Source organism: Ranitomeya variabilis, chromosome 2, assembly GCF_051348905.1.
Source record: "Ranitomeya variabilis isolate aRanVar5 chromosome 2, aRanVar5.hap1, whole genome shotgun sequence".
In the NCBI taxonomy this organism is placed as follows: Eukaryota; Metazoa; Chordata; class Amphibia; order Anura; family Dendrobatidae; genus Ranitomeya; species Ranitomeya variabilis.
The window spans coordinates 237,169,665-237,187,380 of record NC_135233.1 but is presented as its reverse complement, the minus strand read 5'-3'; the positions used below and the strand labels follow the sequence as shown (position 1 = coordinate 237,187,380).

General features: G+C 47.4%; 1 protein-coding gene across 1 annotated transcript; it reads right to left on the bottom strand.

Annotated features, from left to right (window-relative positions):
- Positions 1-1,485: 1,485 nt before the first annotated feature.
- LOC143805189 (rho guanine nucleotide exchange factor 3-like) lies at positions 1,486-13,669 on the bottom strand. The gene is made up of 12 exons (XM_077284162.1): positions 13,479-13,669; positions 13,255-13,312; positions 9,186-9,239; positions 5,560-5,667; positions 5,315-5,476; positions 5,148-5,210; positions 4,885-4,981; positions 3,225-3,301; positions 2,856-3,113; positions 2,608-2,778; positions 2,222-2,411; positions 1,486-2,144 (listed from the first exon to the last, which is right to left on the bottom strand). The coding sequence occupies exons 1-12, from the start codon at positions 13,544-13,546 to the stop codon at positions 1,912-1,914; spliced, it is 1,539 nt and encodes a 512-aa protein (XP_077140277.1). The 5' UTR covers positions 13,547-13,669; the 3' UTR covers positions 1,486-1,911.
- Positions 13,670-17,716: the final 4,047 nt, after the last annotated feature.

Below are 17,716 nucleotides of genomic sequence, written 5' to 3'. Positions count from 1 at the left end.
GAAGAGAAGCGCGGGGGCACGCAGTCGAGAAGAGAAGCGCTGTGGCACGCAGTCGAGAAGAGAAGCGCTGTGGCACGCAGTCGAGAAGAGAAGCGCTGTGGCACGCAGTCGAGAAGAGAAGCACTGTGGCACACAGTCGAGAAGAGAAGCGCTGTGGCACGCAGTCAAGAAGAGAAGCGCTGTGGCACGCAGTCGAGAAGAGAAGCGCTGTGGCACGCAGTCGAGAAGAGAAGCGCTGTGGCACGCAGTCGAGAAGAGAAGTGCTGTGGCACGCAGTTGAGAAGAGAAGCGCTGTGGCACGCAGTCGAGAAGAGAAGCGCGGGGGCACGCAGTCGAGAAAAGAAGCGCTGTGGCACGCAGTCGAGAAGAGAAGCGCTGTGGCACGCAGTCGAGAAGTGCTGTGGCACGCAGTCGAGAAGGGAAGCGCTGTGGCACGCAGTCGAGAAGAGAAGCGCGGGGGCACGCAGTCGAGAAAAGAAGCGCTGTGGCACGCAGTCGAGAAGAGAAGCGCTGTGGCACGCAGTCGAGAAGAGAAGTGCTGTGGCACGCAGTCGAGAAGAGAAGCGCTGTGGCATGCAGTCAAGAGAAGCGCTGTGGCACGCAGTCGAGAAGAGAAGCGCGGGGGCACGCAGTCGAGAAAAGAAGCGCTGTGGCACGCAGTCGAGAAGAGAAGCGCTGTGGCATGCAGTCGAGAAGAGAAGCGTTGTGGCACACAGCCGGACAGCTGAGAATTATAACCCTGACATTACTGTCTGCCTGAAACTCCCTGAAATCAATGACTAGATTTTTATTAACAAGCCCATAGGTAACAAGGAAAACATAGCCCATGTTACACACTGCTGAAATGGTAAAATGTCAAGCAGTGGCAAGAATATGACATCTGGTATAGGAGTATACGGGAGGTCGGTATAACGTGTGGTGTAGGAGTATACGGGAGGTCGGTATAGCGTGTGGTGTAGGAGTATACGGGAGGTCGGTATAACGTGTGGTGTAGGAGTATACGGGAGGTCGGTATAACGTGTAGTGTAGGAGTATACGGGAGGTCGGTATAACGTGTGGTGTAGGAGTATACGGGAGGTCGCGTCGGTATAATGTGTGGTGTAGGAGTATACGGGAGGTCGGTATAACGTGTGGTGTAGGAGTATATGGGAGGTCGGTATAACGTGTGATGTAGGAGTATACAGGAGGTCGGTATAACGTGTGGTGTAGGAGTATAAGGGAAGTCGGTAAAACGCGTGGTGGAGGAGTATACGGGTGATATAGCATTGCTTCAGAATGTGGCTGACTCCTGTCTTTTTCTATATTCAGTGATGCAGGGTACAATAATCAATACAATGAGTATGCTGTGGGATGTAGTTTTGAGATAGGTTAGAAATCTCTGATTTAGGATAGTCATCAGCTCACAATCATCTCCTTAATGGAGAATTTAAGAAACTGCAGATTCTTTACTGCTTATTCTATCCCTAGTACAGATGCTATTTCCAAAATTCTTGATTTCGTTATTCACGATTTCTTCCTTCTGATAATTCTGCTCCAGAGTGGATAAGGATTGTGTATTAGTCCTTATCATAAGTAGAACAATTTTTAGATATATTATCAGTGATATCATTTCTGACACATGACGACTGTGAGCCTCAGGTCATATAGAAAACCAACACCGCAGAAGAACACGAGTAATATAATATACCGGGAATAATGGGATTTTTCCCAAAATGCTTTATGCAATCAAAGTCCTCAACATTTTCTATCAAAATCCAGTCCACATACAGACAACCCAGAACTATGTACACAGGGTTAAGGGAGACGCGCAGAGGAATGAGGGAAGGGGTGTTCCACAGATTTCAGGGGTGGCTCCAAGTCCTGATGTAGTGACCCATACATCAGACTTTATAATCGTCCGTCTGCGATCCTCTATCCATCCTCCATCTTCTCTTCATGGCAGTTTAGGCTTAGGTCTGAGAGGTTAATGAGAGTACAAGGGGTGTCCTGGGATGTGCCAGGACTGGCACACTGCTCTCTGCTTGCCACCATAGCATGTCGGATGCAGCTGATCCACTGCTGTTTGTTAAAGGAGTCATTGGCTTGCAAGGTGTGAGCTTGTCCCCGGGAGCGATCACGAAAACTTACACGGAAAAAGTTTTTTGCTGTAAACAAAAATAGAAAAAAGTAAAAAGTAGAACTAAAGCACACAGCCCTGAAATATGCATGTCCTGTCCTTTACCTCGTTCATTAGCTGCAGTGAATGCCCCTCGTATGGAGCCACTCACCCGTGCCTCTCCATCAGGAAGGTCCTCCAGGACCAGTTCGGGCAGCGGGATGGGCTGTCTGTAGACCTGGAACTCTAACTGATCATTGTTGGTCACCAGGCGAGTGAGGACGAGGATCATCTCAAACAAGAAGACATGGAGCCTCTAGGTGAGAATGAAGACAAGACATCCTTACATCATACTGATCATTACGTGCAAAGGCTACACCCCGTAATAATGGCAGCTTATTATAAAATAGAGAACAAGATCCCAAGTCACCTTAGTCCCGAATTCTCAGAAGTGTTATCTGTGAAGCCTGCTGAGCACATGGTGGATCTTACAGAGGTTACTGATCCCTTACCTGTCCTTTATTGTTCTTCAGCTCCCCGTGACACATCAAGAGACGCGAGCGACACACATCCTCTTCCTTCTGGTTTTCGTACAGGTAACATAGTCTCTTCCTATAATATTCACATTCGGCCTCCCCGGCCTTGTTATTTATCATACTAATAATGCCTTGTATGACGGAGATCTAGGCAAAGAGTAGACAGATGAGCACAACACAAGAGATCATCCATCAGATAGGTCCATCCACCAGATCACACTCACGGCCTGGCTCAGGGCGGCATGGTCGGGGTGCTCGGGCACAGTGTGCTTCAGCAGCTCTTTCAGCAGCAGTGGATACTTCACCAGTCGACTCCGGGGTAGGTCCAGGAAGCTCCACACATCTAGTTTACGACTGAATGCAGACTCTTGGCAAAGCTGAAGGAAATTGTGCACTGCCGAATTACGTCTCTTGTGGTCCAGCAGAGCTTTGGCAGCTACTTGGTTACAGCAATATGCTTTGTAGGCGTGAAGACAAGGAAGCTGTAGAGTATACAGGTATATATTACTGCCAGAATATAGGGGCAAACTTTAATGGTGCCCCATGGTGGTACCAGCTTTGGAAGTACATCTGCCATTATACTATATACTCACCCATTCCAACATGGTGGGCCCCATTTGGTCTAGAGTACCATCTTCACGTCTTAACCTTACCAAGCGATCAAAGAGATCTAAAAGGGAATATGCAATAACCAGTCAGCAGCAATGGTGGTTGTGGGTCACCCCTGCTGTCTGAGGGGGTTCATTAGTCTAAGTAAGGGGCTCGCTGTTCACTACAGTATATACTCATCAATGTAGAGTAAGGTTCAATAAGAGATCCCGTAGGATGAACTCTCAACCATAAACTATGAAATAGCATCCAAAGTCTAGCAATTAAGCCCAGAGACAAAAGGAAAGAGCCCTGAGGCACAAGCCCAGAAGCACAAGGCCCAAGTCGTGCTTGCAGGCGTGAGGCTTGAGGCCAGAGCTGTGCACACAGTTGTGAGGTGCAAGGCCAGAGCCACACACACAGGTATGATGTGCGAAGCAACAGCCGTGCTCGCAGGCGTGAGGCCACAGCCACACTTGCTGGCATGAGGCCAGGTATGTGTTCAGACATATTTAACAGAGTAATTTGTCTGTGAATTCAGGATAAACCTTCTCTTTGAGTTGTTCATCTCAATTGTCAGGCTAGGCTCACCTGAAGGAAAGGAGACAGTTAATTCACCATGAGGCATAGCTGGAGAGCAGTCTCTGTATATGAGATAATGTGCTGCATCATATGCACTCCTATAGATGGCTAAACCTGGTCTGGTGGAACAATAGTGGAAACCTCTGAGTGTTATTCAAAGTATAGAGAAACATGAGGCCCCGGCATTAGTTAAACTCTGAAGCCTAATCAGGAAGCCCTGTGCAGCCAAACCCTGAAATAGCCGACGGGCAGTGGCCATGACATGAGGCAGCAAACTGAAGTTAAACAATGAGCTCAGATGTGGCCTAACTCTAGCTCAGAGGCCCCAGCCTAGCCTAAGAACCCAAAGCAAAACACCAGCACCTGAGACCCAAGGCCCAGCTTCGGCATAAGGCTAGTATCAGCCCAGAGTCCTAGTCCACCGAGACAACATTCATACCATTAAGGGAAGCGGCATCACACTAGGAATACTGCAATACTGCAGATAGTGCATAGCCTGGCTTCTGGCTGAGGGACCCTGTGAGAGAGGTGTCAGCCCAGGACCTCTTGGTGGTGGTGGCGGGGGCGAGACCCCCTGATCCCACCTTAGTCCGTATCTGATACAGCGCCTGAAGGCTAAGGAACCTCTGCCCAGAAAGGTGTCGGCTTCGGACAACTTGACAGGGGGAAAGGAAGGCCATGACCCACGTTCCCACCTGAGTCCGTGCAATGAAAACCCGCAGGATAAGGTATCCTCACTTAGGAGAAACTCTTATGCAACTATTCTCTGTTGGGACAGGAAAAAAAATTTAAGGGTGGGGGTGAGAGCGGTCTTTTAACCGCTCTGTGCTCTTGTCCCTGTATAGGAGAAATGAAGGACTACCTCCTGGTGTACTGTCCAGAGGGACGAACTGGAAATATGGCTCACTGTTAAGAGCTTCTGCCTTCCACACTACAGATCCTGAGTTTGAGTCCAATGATAAATAATAAGCCATAAACTGAACACATAGTGCAGGATCCAAGGGAGATGAGAGAGCACCGTCCATGGTCAGAAGATACAAAGTACACATGTAGTCTGATTGCTAAGGACTACAGAGGACTGACCTTGGTGTAATGGTGGAAGCTTTTCCAGGATTCCAAAGATCTGATTCAGTTCCTCCTCAGTCATGATGGACAGCTTTAACATAGGCTCATAGTAATTCTAAAAAAAAAAAATACAGGAGAGTAAGATTTATGTCCAAGAAACAAATAAAACAAGAGTTCTATCCTGCTGTGAAACCAGATCAAGTCTATAATAATGGGAATTTTCTTACAAATTCGGCTCTACCACATCTACCGATCGATAAGAATGCCTACACTTACGTTACCTTCTTTACCAAGTGCAGATCTTCAACAAGCATCCGCTCCCCCTGCATCAACTCGAAGATCACCTGCGGGACACATCATATGAGACCGCCGTCATATAATACACGGGGTGGGGGGCAGCACTACATTATAGGGTAATCTGCACAGTGTGTATGGCAGCGCTCAGCACCTCTTGCCTCTTGATCTCTCGGGCGGACAGTTCCTCCCCTGCGCTATCGAACGTTTCGCTCCACAGTTTGTTGCTTCTCTTCTTTGCAGAGCCGCCATCTCGGTTCCGTGTCCGCGGAGAGAAGCTGAACAGGCGGTTCTCGTTGCGGCTGCCTATGGAGCGCTGTATGGATGTATGGGGAAGAATGTGGATCAATTCATAAGACATATCCTACCCCATAACGATCGCGCCTATGCCCCCATTACCTGGATGGACAGGCTGAGCTTCTTCAGTGGGGTGACTTTCACTTGTTGGGGGGTGCTGGATGCAGACAACGTTTTGGTGACAGGTTTAACCCTCTTGTTCCTGGGCTCCTGCAGGGGTAATAAAATGCAATGCTCATTGCTTCCTATAATGGACACCATTTATAATGCAAAAGTCCATGGACCCTAAGAGACCAGGCCCTGGTGGTACCGGTGTACCCACTGCGAGACAATGTCCATGGTCCTCGCTGATCTGGTATAACATCCAGTGCTGGTTGCAGTAGTGCCACTATTTTACCGCTACTCTTGGGTAACGCTGTCACACCAAGCCCTTACCTAAGAGGATTTTAGCATTTTACAGCCATAAAGGGCATAAGATATCAGTCTCCAATATGTGAGACTTACACTATTGCAAAACTGCCGCACATTCTATCAGGGCATGCTGGGAATTGTAGTTTTGCACAGATCGGAGGAATAAAAGTGAGGCATAACTAACAAAGTCCATCAGTTGTGCCAGTCATGTGCATACGTTGTCTCACTGCTGGATCCATGCAGCATTCTGCCACCTATAAATATCCCGCAGTCTCGGAGTTCTTCATCTTAGACATTAGAAGGAGGATGTGGTTTCATGGCTTCCAACGAGTGCGAAAGTAATCACCATACAGGAAGTCCCAGAGGCAGACGAGGCACCCATATTACAGCTCAGCAGGGCCGGTGATGACAATATGGAGGTCACCCAACCAGCCACATTACACAGTGCTCAGCAGGGCTGGAGATGACAATATGGAGGCCACCCAACCAGCCACACACACAGTGCTCAGCAGGGCTGGAGATGACAATATGGAGGCCACCCAACCAGCCACATTACACAGTGCTCAGCAGGGCTGGAGATGACAATATGGAGGCCACCCAACCAGCCACATACAGAGTGCTCATCAGGGCTGGTGATGACAATATGGAGGCCGCCCACCCAGCCGAATATACAGTGCTCAGCAGGGCTGGAGATGACAATATGGAGGTCACCCAACCAGCCGCATTACAGAGTGCTCATCAGGGCTGGTGATGACAATATGGAGGCCTCCCAACCAGCCGAATATACAGTGCTCAGCAGGGCTGGAGATGACAATATGGAGGTCACCCAACCAGCCGCATTACACAGTGCTCAGCAGGGCTGGTGATGACAATATGGAGGCCGCCCAACCAGCCGAATATACAGTGCTCAGGAGGGCTGGAGATGACAATATGGAGGCCGCCCAACCAGCCGAATATACAGTGTTCAGCAGGGTAAGTGATGACAATATGGAGGCCAGCCAACCAGCCATATTACACAGTGCTCAGCAGGGCTGGTGATGACAATATGGAGGCCACCCAACCAGCCGCATTACACATTGCTCAGCAGGGCCGGTGATGACAATATGGAGGCCGCCCAACCAGCCGCATTACACAGTGCTCAGCAGGGCTGGTGATGATAATATGAAGGCCGCCCAACCAGCCACATACACAATGCTCAGCAGAGCCAATGAGGACAATATGAAGGCCGCCCAACCAGCCGCATCACACTTTGCTAAGCAGGGCTGGTGATGACAATATGGAGGCCGCCCAACCAGCCGCATTACACAGTGCTCAGCAGGGCTGGAGATGACAATATGGAGGCCAGCCAACCAGCCGCATTAAACATTGCTAAGCAGGGCTGGAGATGACAATATGGAGGCCGCCCAACCAGCCGCATTACCCTGTGATCAGCAGGGCTGGAGATGACAATATGGAGGCCGCCCAACCAACCGCATTACACAGTGATCAGCAGGGCCGGTGATGACAATATGGAGGCCACCCAACCAGCCGCATTACACAGTGCTCAGCAGGGCTGACGATGACAATATGGAGGCCGTCCAACCAGCCGCATTACACAGTGCTCAGCAGGGCTGGTGATGACAATATAGAGGCCGCCCAACCAGCCGCATTACACAGTGCTCATCAGGGCTGGTGATGACAATATGGAGACCGCCCAACCAGCCACATTACACAGTGCTCAGCAGGGCTGGTGATGATAATATGGAGGCCGCCCAACCAGCCGCATTACACAGTGCTCAGCAGGGCCGGTGATGACAATATGGAGGCCGCCCAACCAGCCGCATTACACAGTGCTCAGCAGGGCTAGTGATGACAATATGGAGGCCAGCCAACCAGCCGCATTACACAGTGCTCAGCAGGGCTGGTGATGACAATATGGAGGCCGTCCAACCAGCTGCATTACACCGTGCTCAGCAGGGCTGGTGATGACAATATGGAGGCAGCACAACCAGCCGCATTACACAGTGCTCAGCAGGGCTGGTGATGATAATATGGAGGCCAGCCAACCAGCCTCATTACAAATATGCCCCTTGTTGAGGAAGCTACATGGCGAAACGGCGCTGTCGGGGTGTCCGTGGTAGTACACACGAGGTTTAAAGGTCACATGTAAGTAGCATGCTGTAATATTGTTAACCTGATCTAGGCTGTTGTATGTTGGTATTTTTGCAATAAGCATGGCCACTTTATAACTAGGATCCTGACATTGAGCGGTTTCCATTTAGAGTTATTTGGCACATATACACATAGCCTTGTTCTGCCCTATATATTTTTCTGCACGGCCACTTTATAAATAGGATTCTGCTATTAAGTGGTTTCCAATCCTGGTTTATAGGCATCTATTTATTAGGTTAACTGGGCATCTCAGCATTGCTCAATTACATTATGTGTGTACTTTTTCCCTAAATGCACATAATTTTTGTACTATCCTCGGAATTTTTGGTGATATTCCCTTGTCAATTTTATTTTTTTTATATGTAATAAACTAATACATTTTATACTATACTTGTATTTTTGTCTGTTGCCTCTAATTTTCCCTTCATTGATGATGGGGGGTGTTGTTCAGTGAACAGTGCTCAGCAGGGCTGGTGATGACAATATGGATGCCGTCCAACCAGCTGCATTACATCGTGCTCAGCAGGGCTGGTGATGACAATATGGAGGCAGCCCAACCAGCCGCATTACACAGTGCTCAGCAGGGCTGGTGATGATAATATGGAGGCCAGCCAACCAGCCTCATTACACAGTGCTCAGCAGGGCTGGTGATGACAATATGGAGGCCAGTCAACCAGCCGCATTACACAGTGCTCAGCAGGGCTGGTGATGATAATATGGAGGCCAGCCAACCAGCCTCATTACACAGTGCTCAGCAGGGCTGGTGATGACAATATGGAGGCCAGTCAACCAGCCGCATTACACAGTGCTCAGCAGGGCTGGTGATGATAATATGGAGGCCACCCAACCAGCCACATACACAGTTCACTAAATGGCAGATGCCACCTTCAGGGAACTTTACAATCATCCCAGCAATCTCTGCCAATTTGTCCTCCCCCAGGACCTCAACCGTCACAGGGAAGTAATCAAGTATGTGACCCCCATAAATATGGCCACCAGGAAGACCAGAGGCGGCCAGACACCACTGGTGCCGCTTATCTCAGGGAAAAACGGTTTATATAGGTACAAAAACAAACTACCTGAGCCAGGGAAGGGGCAGCCTGTACCCAGCATTAATGACTAAAGAAAGGGTTAATGATGTAGACCCCAGCCCTGGGTGCACTCACCTTCTCCTCCGTTACCAGTGCCGGAGCTCGCGCACCTTGATTCCTCCTCTTCAGCTGCAACCGAAAGACAACAATGACTAAAGGTGTTTAAGTATGACACAAAAGGCTTAGATACACTGACTCAGCATACAGTATCACATAGGAAAGGCTTAGATAGACTGACTCAGCAAACAGTATAACATAGGAAAGGCTTAGATAGACTGACTCAGCAAACAGTATAACATAGGAAAGGCTTAGATACTGTATGCTGAGTCAGTGTATCTAAGCCTTTCCTATGTTATACTGTATGCTGAGTCAGGGTATCTAAGCCTTTTCTATGTTATACTGTATGCTGAGTCAGTGTATCATATAGAAAAAGCTTAGATACCCCCATTCAGCATACAGTATCACATGGGAAAGGCTTAGATACACTCACTCAGCATACAGTATAACATGGGAAAGGCTTAGATACACTGACTCAGCTTACAGTACAACATAGGAAAGGCTTAGATACAATGAAACAGCATACAGTATCACACAAAAGGCTTAGATACACTGACTCAGTAAACAGTATCACATAGTAAAGGGTTAGATACACTCAATCAGCATACAGTATCACACAAAAGGCTTAGATACACTGACTCAGCATACAGTATCACATAGGAAAGGGTTAGATACACTGAATCAGCATACAGTATCACATAGGAAAGGCTTAAATACACTCACTCAGCACACAGTAACACATAGGAAAGGCTTAGATACACTCACTCAGCATACAGTATCACATAGGAAAGGCTTAGATACACGGAATCAGCATACAGCATCACACAAAAGGCTTAGATACACTGACTCAGCATACAGTATCACATGGGAAAGGCTTAGATACACTGAATCAGCATACAGTATCACACAGGAAAGGCTTAGATACACTGAATCAGCATACAGTATCACATAGGAAAGGCTTAGATACACACTCAGCATACAGTATCACATAGGAAAGGCTTAGATACACTCACTCAGCATACAGTATCACATAGGAAAGTCTTAGATACCCCTGATACCCCTGCTCAGCATACAGTATCATATAGGAAAGGCTTAGATACCCCTGCTCAGCATACAGAATCACATAGGAAAGGCTTAGATACCCCTGCTCAGCATACAGTATCACATGGGAAAGGCTTAGATACAATGAATCAGCATACAGTATCACATAGGAAAAGCTTAGATACACTGAATCAGCAAACAGTATCACATAGGAAAGGCTTAGATACACACTCAGCATACAGTATCACATAGGAAAGACTTAGATACACTGACTCAGCATACAGTATCACATAGGAAAGTCTTAGATACCCCTGCTCAGCATACAGTATCATATAGGAAAGGCTTAGATACCCCTGCTCATCATACAGAATCACATAGGAAAGGCTTAGTTACCCCTGCTCATCATACAGTATCACATGGGAAAGGCTTAGATACACTGAATCAGCATACAGTATCACATAGGAAAGGCTTAGATACACACTCAGCATACAGTATCACATAGGAAAGGCTTAGATACACTCACTCAGAATACAGTATCACATAGGAAAGACTTAGATACCCCTGCTCAGCATACTGTATCACATGGGAAAGGCTTAGATACACTGACTCAGCATACAGTATCACATAGGAAAAGTTTAGATACACTGGACTCAGCATACAGTGTCACCTAGGAAAGTTTAGATACCTCCGCTCAGCATACAGTATCACACAAAATGCTTAGATACCTCTGTTCAGCATACAGTATCACATAGGAAAGGCTTAGATACCCCTGCACAGTAAAGACTAGGACATAGGAAAAGCTGCTCTATGTGCAGGATTATTATTTTTCCTCCAGCAAAATGGGCCCCAAAAATGAAATTTTCCTGACTCTGAAAAGTCACAAATTGTTCGGAGTCCTATAGAGGACACAGCCTGGAACTGCTCCGATATTGGGGCGATCACTGAACCAACTAAAGTTTTGTTGCAAACAGTGAACAGGGAGCAAAAATGTGTTAGATTAACTGCGATAGATACAGGAAGAAGCAGATATGAAGCGACCAGGAGCCATTATCCTCCGGTGCGGTCATATTCCAGAACCACTGCCTCCCTGGAGGCCAGAAGAACACAAGACATGGCCGAGGTGAGGAGGCCAAACCCGACCACTTCTGAGTAAGATACAGAAGAGGAAGCTTCAAGACGGGGCCAAGAAATATCTGATATATTGCTTACTGATTTTATGGTTGGATGAGAGGAGAGTCACTGGACGGAGCAGATGGAGGGGCCGTGGCTGGATCAGTAATGGGCACAGACCACCACTTCCACTCAGACCCCAGCAAGGTGGAGGTGGAGTCACCATCTGCTATAGACTGGGATTGAAGAGAGTCTCAAAATAAAGTCCCAAACCTACTGTCACTTTTTAGAAGACACTTTCTTCCAGCAGTGGTTCTGGAAAATGTCTGCATCTTTCAAGAAAACCCTGATTTTTCTGCAAGACAATGCTCCATCGTGACATCAAAGCCTCCACTGCTCTGTGCCAGTATTGGCCTTAAAATGGAAGAAAAATGTGCCGGCCTCTTCCTCACCCGACAAACCCTAGTGAGAACCCATCTTACATGGAGATTTATGGTGAAGGACAACAACCCCTCTCTGAGCAGTGTCTGGGGGGCAGTGCTTGGTGCTGCCCAAAAACATGATCAACAGTTGAAGAAGCGGACAGGTGTCATAGATGGAAGGTAAGGACTGTTATGGGGAGGCTATATTAATATATTGGTCACAGATTTTGGGGGAAATGTCAGATACAGCTCTGGCAAACCACTAAAAAAATGTTCAGTTTGTCTGATTTTTCTCTTTATAGGTATATTTTTGAGTAAAATGTAAATTGTTCTTTTAGTCTATAAACTTCTGACAACATGTCTCCGAAGTTCCAAGCAATGAATTTTGAATTTTATTCTGACAAAAATGGTCAAAATAAAAAAAATAAAAAAATTGCTTTCAAACCTCAAATAATGCAAAGAAAACAAGTTAATAATCATTTAGAAACAACAATACTAATGTTTTAACTCGGGAAGAGTTCAGAAATCAATATTTTGTGGAATAAGCATGATTTTTAATCACAGCTTTCATGCGTCTTGGCATGCTTTCCACCAGTCTTTCACACTGCTCCTGGCGCAAACATTTAAGCAGTTCTTCTGTGTTTGATGGCTTGTGACTATCCATCATCCTCTTGATTACATTCCAGAGGTTTTTCAATGGGGTTCAGGTCTGGAGATTGGGCTGCCCATGACAGGGTTTTGATGTGGTGGTCTCTTAATTTTTGCCAGAGCTCCTACATATTTTGTACATTTTGAGTGAAAATAAACAATTGAGATGGAAAAATGTATGTTTTTCATTTAGATGCATAATAGTTCTGCATGGAGATATTCACCTAAGGAAGACAAAACCACACTTTTTCTTTATTAAGCATTATTAACCTTTTGGACTGACCGACAACCCTGGAGTTGTGCAATAATAAAAGTAATCATCAAAAATACAAATTGCCTAATAACTATGAACACAGTGTAGATACCCCCACTCAGCAGATAGTGTGACAAAGGAAAAGCTGGACGGTATCACATAAGAAAATGCGTAGGTACCCCCACTCAGCACAATATCACATAGGCCAGGCTTATAACCCACACTCAGCAGAGTATCACATAGGCCAGGCTTAGATCCTACGCTCAGCACAGTATCACATAGGCCAGGCCTAGACCCCACACTCCCTTTATATGTTATTGATGAAGGTCCCGGACTGGGACCGAAACGTCTTTGTTATACATTGGGATCAATAAATCTACTCAATATTTCACCGCTAAGTTGAGTGCCGGGTTATGCTTTATTTATCACTATGGTTTGGGAACCTACCTGGGCACCACTAGGTTGTTGTGCACACGTTTCTCTATCACTTGTAGACCCCACACTCAGCACAGTATCACATAGGCCAGGCTTAGATTCCCCACTCAGCACAGTATCACATAGGCCAGGCTTACAATGATGCCACGACACTAACCACAGGGCACAATGCACTTACCCCGGAGCTCTCAGACAGGGAGCCAGTGGTGTGGGACCGCTCTCTCTGCACAGGAGCCCTGTATGAGGAAGGAACAGAGTCACTCAGAAACCTAACCCTGCATAACAACAGTACAGACACCAAAACCTGCGCCGACCAGACGAGTCCTAACAGAATCAAGACACAACATCACAGCTATAATCAGACATGATACTTCTCCATAGTGAGCCATAATGCCGCCTTACCAGGAGTCCCCTTCATCCACAGCTTCAGCTTTTCCGGTCACGTCCATGGCCATTGCCTTTGGTCCCATCAAGGATGGTGGATGGGTCTTGTTGTCATGGTAATCGCTGCTCCATCGTCCGTTCTGTGCCTCCTGTAGATCATCTCGTGAAGCTACTTTAGTGACATTTCCGCTGCCTCTGACCACATCTTCCTGTCATAGGTAGCTGTCAGTGTGGTCAGGCGCACACATCACTTCCCGTAGCTTGGTTGTCACCCTAGGGCGTGTGTGGGCTGTCAGGCACTTCCTGACTTCAGCCAACAGCCGTATATGAAGTTACATGGCACAGTACTACTACCCCATCATCCCCACTACTCCCGAATAGTAGCACTGATGTGGCTCTCACATGGAGTGTAGTAATGGAGTCTGGGACCGTCACCACTGATCGGATGAATGTAGGGCATACACATTGCTCAGCAGCAGTCAGGGAACCAAAGGTGTCACATGGAGGATTGTGGGCCCCCTCCATGGATAGTCATAATCTGCTTCCCCAGACCATCCCTGAACACAATCGGTCATGCTGGATGATGTTGCCGGCAGCGTAGCATTCAATGCTGAGTCTGGGTCACAGGTGCTCAGTGGGAACCTGCTCTCAATTGTGAAGGGAACGGGACAGCAATGGTGGACCTATGCGGTGCTGGGATGTGAATGCAGGTCCTATAATAGGACATCGCTCCTGACACCACCATAATCGGTTTCTGACACGCCTGGTAATGCACACCAGTAGCTATTGACGTTAACTTGTGAGGCACTCCTCCTGATGCTCCTCGCAAAAAGAGCAGATACCGGTCCTACGCTGGGGGTAATGCCCTTCTACTTCACTTTTAACGGCCATGTCCTGGTACCTGCTCCATGTTCTTCAGACTATAGCTCCAGCAACCACATGTGCCATCCCAGAGGAGCTTGACGACGTTTGCCACTGCTCATCCTACCAGTAGAGACAAGGACCCGAGCAAAATGTAAGGAGTCAGGGGATGGGGGGGGTAAGGCTATGTTCACACATTGCGGATCTGCAGCAGTTTTCCATGCATTTTACAGTACCATGTTAACTTATGGAAAACCAAATCCACTGTGCACATACTGTGGAAAAAAACGTGTAGAAACGCAGAGGTGTATTTTCCGCAGCATGTGAATTCTTTTTGCGGATCTGCAGCGTTTCTGCACCCATTGACTTCCATTGAGTCAGGCACATCCGCAGCAAACCCGCAGATGTAAAAAAAGATCTGCGGTTATCTATGGATGAAACGCTGCAGATCAGGAGTGTGTGACTCCTGCGGTGACTCTCTGCATGTATACAGGCAAGGTCTGCGGGCTGTCCGTGGGTGGGTCTTTGGGGTGTGTGTTTGTGTGTGTGGGCATCGTCCGATGGGACTACAAGTCCCATCGGGCTATACATGCTACAGTGACAGTGATTGACACATTGGCCAATGATGGGACAGTAGTAGTCCCATCATCCGCCTAATGTGTTGAATGTAAAAAAAAACAAAAAACACATACACACATATACAGTGCAGACCAAAAGTTTGGACACACCTTCTCATTTAAAGATTTTTCTGTATTTTCAGGACTATGAAAATACTACATTCACACTGAAGGCATCAAAACTATGAATTAACACATGTGGAATTATATACTTAACAAAAAGTGTGAAACAACTGAAATTATGTCTTATATTCTAGGTTCTTCAAAGTAGCCACCTTTTGCTTTGATGACTGCTTTGCACACTCTTAGCATTCTCTTGATGAGCTTCAAGAAGTAATCACCGGGAATGGTTTTCACTTCACAGGTGTGCCCTGTCAGGTTTAATAAGTGGGATTTCTTGCCTTATAAATGGTGTTGGTACCATCAGTTGTGTTGTGCAGAAGTCCTACTGAATAGACTGTTAGAATTTGTATTATGGCAAGAAAAAAGCAGCTAAGTAAAGAAAAACGAGTGGGCATCATTACTTTAAGAAATGATGGTCAGTCAGTCCGAAAAATTGGGAAAACTTTGAAAGTGTCCCCAAGTGCAGTTGCAAAAACCATCAAGCGCTACAAAGAAACTGGCTCACATGAGGACCGCCCCAGGAAAGGAATGCAGCACCCCAGAGTCCTGGTCGTTGCAGTACTGATGCTCCGCCGCTAAGGGGGGCTATGGTACGTCTGATGGCACTGAAGGAGTTCACCTGACCAGGTATCACAGACACCAATACACTTCACAGTCTGGCCTCCAGGGGGAGCTAAGGGTGCTATGTATTAGGCCACTCCTCACAATCTGGTAAAACTGGGGGTTAGATAGGAAGTTAGAGAGAAGCTGACTGGGTTGGAACCAGGCAACATCCTGTGGCAGAGGGTGTTGCAGGGGAAGATTCAGGGGGGTCCCTGTCAGGGGTGGGATCCTGACAGAGGCCTAGCGAACAGAAAGAACGTTAAGGGACCGCGCCTGCACTTCATCGCGGCGGTACCCCAAGAAAGGACAAGAAGCGAGGTTTATTGTGCTGAGTGAGAAACGAGATCAACGCAACAAGGAGAAACACCAGTAGGAGTCGTGCTGTAAGACGAGGTAACATCCTACTGAGGCGCGTAGCCGGTGGCCGGAACGCCGAGGAAGTATTGAGCTCCAGGCCTTACTTCAAACCTACGGCAGGACAGCCAGTTATAGGCGGGCTGTCTCACCCAACATCACCTAAGCAGACACAGGGGCAACATCTGGAGAGGGGCGACTCTAGGGTCCCGGAAGACCTCCAAGCCTACCCGTCATACGGGTGCGTCCTAGCCATATCATCTGGGGGACGAAACAGAACGTCATAATCGAGTTGTGAGGGAACTTCAGAAACAGACACAACAGTTGTGAGGACTATCCCGTAAGCACAGCAGGGAAGGACTACAACACACAAGCGCTAGAAGGTAGGCACAGATTTCCACCTGCAAAGGGAACTCTGGAGGTGCCATCGGACCGGCAGGACTCACGCAGCCCGGTTAACCGTATTTCGGACTGAGGATCCGGAAGCCTTCAGTAAAGAGGTAAAGAGACTGCAACCTGGTGTCCTTGTTATTTACTGCGACCGACACCACACCACAACAGCATCACTCTCCACCTTCATTGGACGCCCCTCAGCAGGGTCACGGGCCGGGTCTAGCCACCGTGACAACCCCAGAACTGAGACAGAGAGGCCCGGTACCGGGTACCCCTCAGCCCTGCGGCAGTGGGGGCGCTCCAGGAAGACCAAGCCTCAGAAATCGCAGGTTAACAGCAGCTAAGATTAGAGACCAGGTCAATGCCACACAGAGTTCTAGCAGCAGACACATCTCTACAACAACTGTTAAGAGGAGACTTTGTGCAGCAGGCCTTCATGGTAAAATAGCTGCTAGGAAACCACTGCTAAGGACAGGCAACAAGCAGAAGAGACTTGTTTGGGCTAAAGAACACAAGGAATGGACATTAGACCAGTGGAAAACTGTGCTTTGGTCTGATGAGTCCAAATTTGAGATCTTTGGTTCCAACCACCGTGTCTTTGTGCGATGCAGAAAAGGTGAACAGATGGACTCTACATGCCTCATTCCCACTATGAAGCATGGAGGAGGTGGTGTGATGATGTGGGGGTGCTTTGCTGGTGACACTGTTGGGGATTTATTCAAAATTGAAGGCATAATGAACCTGAGACAGGGACAAGGGGGTATCCTCTACGTCTGGAGGAAAGAAGGTTTAAGCATAATAACAGACGCGGATTCTTTACTGTAAGAGCAGTGAGACTATGGAACTCTCTCTGCCGTATGATGTTGTAATGAGTGATTCATTAATTAAATTTAAGAGGGGACTGGATACCTTTCTGGAAAAGTATAATGTTACAGGGTATATACACTAGATTCCTTGATAAGGCGTTGATCCAGGGAACTAGTCTGATTGCCGTATGTGGAGTCGGGAAGGAATTTTTTTCCCCATGGTGGAGTTACTCTTTGCCACATGGGGTTTTTTTGCCTTCCCCTGGATCAACATGTTAGGGCATGTTAGGTTAGGCTATGGGTTGAACTAGATGGACTTACAGTCTTCCTTCAACCTTAATAACTATGTAACTATGTAACTATGTAACTAGCATGGCTACCACAGCATCTTGCAGCGGCATGCTATTCCATCCGGTTTGCGTTTAGTTGGACCATCATTTATTTTTCAACAGGACAATGACCCCCAAACACACCTCCTATTTGACCAAGAAGGAGAGTG

Coding starts and splice junctions, on each gene's coding strand:
- LOC143805189 (XM_077284162.1), bottom strand. CDS start 13,546: ATGGGACCAAAGGCAATGGCCATGGACGTGACCGGAAAAGCTGAAGCT. Junction 3,114..3,224: donor GGCCCACCATGTTGGAATGG/GTGAGTATATAG, acceptor TATACTCTACAG/CTTCCTTGTCTTCACGCCTA. Junction 2,779..2,855: donor ATGCCGCCCTGAGCCAGGCC/GTGAGTGTGATC, acceptor CTCTTTGCCTAG/ATCTCCGTCATACAAGGCAT.